Below are 6,628 nucleotides of genomic sequence, written 5' to 3' on the forward strand. Positions count from 1 at the left end.
CTGAGTGAATCGATGGTGGTGGGTGCGTTGACGCGTGATGAATTGAAGAGTTAATCGGTCTGACGTCTCTAATGGCCCGACATAGGAATGAAAAATAAAAATAAATTAGTGGAAAGAAAGCCTTAGTCTGTATCCATCTGCCAAGGCCTTTTGTGGTATTGATTGGCCCCAGGCACTTAAAGCCTGATGTATTGTCAACATTGCAATCTATTGCTCGTCTGAGTGCACGGTCACAGTCTGACTTCCACTGGGCTCTGGCATAGATAACTAGACGTAGTAAGAGTGGGCGAATCAGTGACAGCCACACACACGATATAGTATACAGTTACAACTTTCATCTTCGCAGCTGTTAATGCACTCAACCCTCAAGTTCAGAGTTTGTCGTGCTGCAGTAAAAAGGGAAGAATTGCTCGTAGAGAGAATGATTTGGGCTCTGCTTTCTGTAATTACTACTTGGAAACCCGGAATGACTTTGTTGCGCTCTGGGAGGCCTCCCGATTCACTTTGAGGCTCTGCATGCTCCCGGCTCATTTAGATGACTGAGTGAATATTTAGGCTGCGTTTAAGGACTCCTGCAGCTGCCGTATGGATTGATAAAAAGGACAGAAGAGGGATTTATTCATGTTTTGTACACTCTCGGTAAGCCAGACTTATTTAAAGACCACTAAGAGATGTTTTTTTTCTTTTTTTTTAATGACATTTGCCAAGTGCTTCGAATGTGAGTTCTCACCTATGGATTCTAAAGTAGCAGGGTGTCTCTTCCCTGCTATGAGTCTAAATGTCAGGCTTGTTTAGCAACTTATTCATTATTCTTTTTACCACTCATCCCTGTACAGGGTTGCTGGAAGACTGGCGCCTATCCCAGCTGACATTGGGTGACAGGCAGGGTACACTCTGGACACACAGACGGACTATCACAGGGCTGACACATAGAGACAGACAACCATTCACACTCACATTCACACCTACGGGCAATTTAGAGTCACCAATTAACTTGCATGTCTTTGGACTGTGGGAGGCTGGGACCCTTCTTTGCACATTGTTTAGCAACAAGCACAGTAATACTACTACNACACTCACATTCACACCTACGGGCAATTTAGAGTCACCAATTAACTTGCATGTCTTTGGACTGTGGGAGGAAGCTGGAGGAAACCCACGCTGACACGGGGAGAATGTGCAAATGGATGGCTGGGACCCTTCTTTGCACATTGTTTAGCAACAAGCACAGTAATACTACTACTCAAGTCCGATTGGGCAGTTATTTTCTGATGTTGCCACTATGCTCATCGAAACTGTGTAGTCCAACAGTGACGTACAAGCTGAACAGATTGGCATGGCTTTTCCCGCATTATACAGCGGGGTGTCTTTTAGTCTAAGTGACAGCTTGTGAACTGGGGATCAATTTTTAATGACTGCTATTCTGTCAATTCTCCAGTCTTCAAGTCTGTATGTGTAAAAGCGGATTTAGTGATAGTTGCCTTTGTAATATTGATTTCAGTGAAGACATTTGGCATCTTGTGGTCTGAATGCTATTAAAATTCTGTTGGCTGTATATTTCAGGAATAACGGGCAGCGGGGTCGTAACCTCTGTCTAGGCTGTGGGCATTGCCTCATAAAAATGTGCCATAAAGAAACGTACCGTATGGGTGTAAACAATGTGGAGGCACACGTGACAAAATCTTCTCAACTAATAGTACCACTAATTAGCTTTTTATTTGCTTTCAAACACGTGGTCCTGGTCGTGTTGTGTCGACAGATTGACCTTTGAGCTGAGATTGTTTTGTCACGCAAACTGTCAAGAATGGTCTTTGGTACCACTGTGAAATGTTAAAGTTGATGTGACCATTATATATGGCCACACCAATCAATAATGTGTCTGTATGCAGGACAATATGGAGGAAAACTCACGTGTGTAATGTCAAGGTGAGTGAGGGGGCGCTCAGCTGGCATATTCTCTATTGAGAATGGATGAATGGCACTATTTTGTTTTAACTGTCTTCGTTATCTTATTTTCTTAATTTCTACCTATGTGCTGCTGATATGACAGTAAAATAAACAACTCTTGTAGTGGTAAAGTAAAAAGGAATGGTCTCCCACGGTCATATGTGGAGGTAGTTGATTAAGCAGTTCTCAACAAATGTGCAAGGAGTAAATTAAGCGCCAGCTCCCAAACTCAGTCCAACACAGCAGGTTAACAAAATAATGCACCAAAGATGCTATGAATTAGCTCTTTACACACCTGCTCTCTGAGTTATTTATAAGCCCTGTCCACCAAAGAGCCTGAGAGAAAGAGGCAAATTGATTGTAATCGAAGTTATGAGCCTACCACTCTGCCTAATAAAATGCCTTGGCTGTGCTACGAAGAGTTATTACAGTATACCTTACATAGCATCAGATTATTCCTAAAGGCACCGTAGCATGTAGTGTACGATCAATAGTCCCTAACTGTGCGCGTTTTGTAGACAGTTGTGCAGAAGAAAATGCTAATATATACGCCAACTGAATTAACAGGATGACCTGAGTTTTCTGAGATTTAATTATCCATCTGGCACACTATTTATTCTATACATAGAATTCTTTATATAGTATGTGGTGTGTAGTGAATCATTTTCTGATGTTTGTTGTGTTGAATATCTGTTTTTATTAGTTCCCTTTTGAGAAAGCAGAATTTTAATAAAGACTGTGAGATGATTACTGAGGGTTAGAATGCTTATGATTATCCATTAGGCAAGGGGTGTTCAAATCAAGTCAGGCTACTATCTGTGAAGTATATGCCACCCTCTGTCCTTGGACCTGGATGAGACACACCACCCTGACCAAGGACAAAAACGTTTAATAGGGGGAAAATGGAAGAAACATCAGATTAAAGGAAGAGTTGCTGAGTGTTGGAGGTATTTAGAAATGTTTGCCTTCTCTCATATATAATAGAACTAGATGAACTCAGCTTGACCCAGTTACTCAAGACAATTGTTATCCAATCATTGTGAGCAGTTTCATTTACTAACTTTTTTTTCACCTGAACTACACCCACCAACCGTATCACTACACAGAAGGAGGCGTGCATCTACTGCTAGCTCACCTAGCACCACTGGGCCAGCTAATATTACAGCTTAGCGGAGCATGACACCATTAATATTTCCATCTTGCAGTGCCACGAGCACAAGCCTTTCATCCATGAGTGGATGCATGCTTCCTTCTGCACAGTAAAAAGAAACTGCCCACAACAAGGTCTGTGGATTATCTTGCATAACCGGGTCATGATTTCTGGAACGAGAAATTGCTGCTGGGTTTTTCTTTCTACCAGACTACACCAGCCAAACTTATTACCATGCAGGAGGAAGCGTGCATCTACTCATGAAGAGAGGCTCGTGCTCATGACTGCTAGATGTAAAGATCAATGGCGTCCTCCTCGACTGAGCCGTAATGTTAGCTAGCTCAGTAGTGCTAGGTGAGTTAGCAGTAGATGCACACTTCCTTCTGCATGGTGACATGTCTGGTGTGTGTTCAGTAGGAAGAACATAGTTCCTACTTTAAAGTTCTCACAACAAGGTCTGTGAATTATCTTGAGTAACTAGGACATTGCTTTTGAGTTTATCCAACCTGGTAAAAATCTGGCGCTTGGGCAGTGACTTGCGGCATCAGACACTGTAGAAGCCATCCTTTAACGTCGGCATGATACACAGCTTGTTGCCGTTATAGTTCGACAGCACTCAGCGGCATCAGGGTGAAACGTGGCAGGACAAGAATAAGAGTTTAGGCGGCAAAAGTCCGAGTAGGGTGGGCAGGAAGGGTGGTGGATGGGTCCAACAAACACCGACCTTCACCTTGGAGAGCTGTGTTTGCATCCTGTAAGATTATAAAGCCAAACCCTGTTCTTTTTTTCCTAAACCTAACCACGTCAATTTGCATTTTTGTACCTACGTAGTGCATTTATTTTGAAAGAGACTGTATGTAAACGGTCAATTTTCTGTGAAAACGAACGGACACAGCATTCCAGAACGTCAACAACCAACGCACTCAGGGTACCTTTCACATTATATCTGGACGTGAAAGGTCCATAACCAAACGTTGATATGTGACGAGGTTGGAGTGAGAATGTATTGGTTTTTCAAATCCATTTTCTGGCGCTTTCAGTGCCGTCTTGTTCCATTACATTAGAAAGACAACAGACATCTCGACGGCTGATATCTCAAACTGTGACCAAAACCATCGAGATTGATAAGTAGCACTACGACACTAAATGTCGTTTAGATTTTGAGGTGAACTGTCCCTTTAAGATTTAGTTTGGTCAAGCTCTGGTTGATGATTGGGATACTACAGATAGCCATTGAGATTTGCATTTAGACAAGCAATTTTTTTATTGCCAGAAAATTGAATTGCAAATGTTTATTTTCATATCTACCTTGGGAGTATAGGTTTAAGCACACAGTATATCCAACAATCCAAGCTATTTATGACCACTGAGACATCACTGCAATCACTACTCACAGCTGAAACCACAAACTGTCAGGTGGCTGCCTCGCACTCAGATCTGTTCAGACCGGTGTTGGTGCAGAAATCTATGCCTCCTCTATGATAATGTTTTTCCCTGTATGACTCATGACTTTCTTTTGGGACAAAATAGTGGCTCTCGAGAACGCTCTTTTTTGATTCTGAGGGGCTTATTCCAAATCCTGATATTTCCCTGTTGGTGTTTCAGAGAGATGAAAAGGTTCAGTTAATAAATTCTGATTTAGCTGCTATTAGAATACTGTGTTTGAACAAATATCACAAAACACACTGGACCAGAAATGCAAGGAACCTTCCAGATTACCATTTAAATAGCAATTCCAGGTTTTACAGCGGAGCCTCTAAATGTATGGTGGAATTAATGGAATATCTGTGCATGTCTGTTCTTGACAGGCCTTTGGACTCCATCCCTCCCATTTCCTACTTTGTGTCTACTTGCCACTCAAGATGTAATGGTCTGTAGTCATTTAATTTATCCACTGTCTCCACAGGTCATCTTTGAAGCGACCGTTTCCGAGGAGCGACAGGGCTACATTGCCTTGGACGACATTGTGCTGCTCAATTACCCCTGTTGTAAGTACCTGTTCTGCACTGCTCATAGCATACCTGCTGACCTTTTCTGAGCTCGGAGAAAGTGTCCGCCTGAACACTGAAAGGCCGGGCCAGGAAGCTTCAGGAACAGTTTTCCCAGAGGTGATTGAAGACTATGAGGCAAACCCGCAGACAGGGGGGCAACTGAAGCACATATACCTGGTGCCTATCCGAGTGACACAGGCACAATAACACAGCAGGAGGCTTCTCTTTTGTCCGGGCAGAATGGCTGACCTTTTCCTCTGATCGCTATGCTCCCAGCCGGGTGCTTTTAAAGCTAATGTGATGTTACAGGCAAGAAAAGGACAGCTAGTGGTTGTACTTTGATCCTCTTTGGAAGTTTTTTTTTTTTTTTTTGTCATTGCTTGGATATCAGGGGGTTGGAGCCTTATGAGTGCTAGTAATGTTTCATTATGTCCTGTTCTTTACCATTATACCTCCTGCAGTCCTTTGGTACACAAGCTCTGTGTACATGTTGTACCCATCATAACAGACCATTTTCTCCACTGCTGGGCTGTTTCCAAGATGATTAGCTCTGTTGGACGCCATAGACAAAAGCTAAATCTGATCTGATTGGCTTGCCTGGAAGCAGTCGTCTTTATAAAAGCTGCACTGACCCATGCTGACGTCCAAAAGGAGATAACATGGTGCCAGAACAGAAAATAATATGATGTAATTAAAAAGTGGGTCATTACTGGTTTATTTCTATTAAATAACATGTTTATCCATTTGATAATTACCAGTTTGACCAACTAATGTGAATTTACGCAGAGTCTGATTACATACAACTCTATAATTAGTCACTGCTATTAACCTTATAGCAGAACTCCACACATTTATAAATGATTAAATGTTTTTGGTGCCATCATTATTAGTTGATGTCTGTGTGCTGAGATGCACTTGTTTCAGTGAGGGGTTTTATTGCATCATGGTGGTCTAATTTAATTTCCAGTGACAGGAATGTAAAGCTGAAATCTAATGTTTAAGGGTTTCACAGCACATATTTGCTCAAATAATATGTTAGGGTAGCAGTAATGAGTATTTTTACATGAGCAATGGATGAGACTATTATGGCTTACGAGAAAGATGTTGCTTGTTTTGACGAATCAACAAAGAATTATTCGTAACCTCTGCAGTTCTTTCCTGCCGTGCACTAGAAGACTTTGAAAAGAATAAAGTCTGATATCCTCTGATTATTTCCCATCCTGCTCCAGGTAGAAAATATTATGCCAAACTCCCTTTAAAATAAATGACATATAAACAGTTTCTTACGTGTCTGCAAAAACACAAAACTCCAGAAACACGAGAGAAAAGGTGTCAATGCGCAATTGGCCAGCTCAGACCAGGGTCCGACAACAACACAGCTGTGCTCCATTGACTCTAATGCAGTCATTTCAGATTTCCTTTATTTTCAGGCTGGTTTTGTGGATTTGGAGCTAAATGTTGTGCCTGGGGCACGTCGTGTATTAATGATACTCGTTACCTGGAGAGGTTTGAAAAAGATATACGTTTCTTCCCTGTTCCA

The 6,628-nt window shown here is 41.9% G+C and overlaps 2 protein-coding genes across 7 annotated transcripts in view; one reads left to right on the forward strand and one right to left on the reverse strand.

The window, feature by feature from the left end:
* Positions 1-6,628, reverse strand: part of rpl15 (ribosomal protein L15) — a 993,591-nt gene that overhangs the window by 872,888 nt on the left and 114,075 nt on the right. The window lies entirely within an intron of this gene.
* The window catches only part of ptprua (protein tyrosine phosphatase receptor type Ua), a 275,060-nt gene that overhangs the window by 150,848 nt on the left and 117,584 nt on the right, over positions 1-6,628 (forward strand). For all 6 annotated transcript variants that reach the window (XM_050034607.1, XM_050034610.1, XM_050034608.1 and 3 more), the window contains exon 4: positions 5,004-5,085. In XM_050034607.1, the coding sequence (XP_049890564.1) occupies positions 5,004-5,085 (82 nt within the window). The remainder of the gene's footprint in view (positions 1-5,003; positions 5,086-6,628) is intronic.

This window comes from Epinephelus moara, chromosome 22 (assembly GCF_006386435.1).
Source record: "Epinephelus moara isolate mb chromosome 22, YSFRI_EMoa_1.0, whole genome shotgun sequence".
NCBI lineage: Eukaryota > Metazoa > Chordata > Actinopteri > Perciformes > Serranidae > Epinephelus > Epinephelus moara.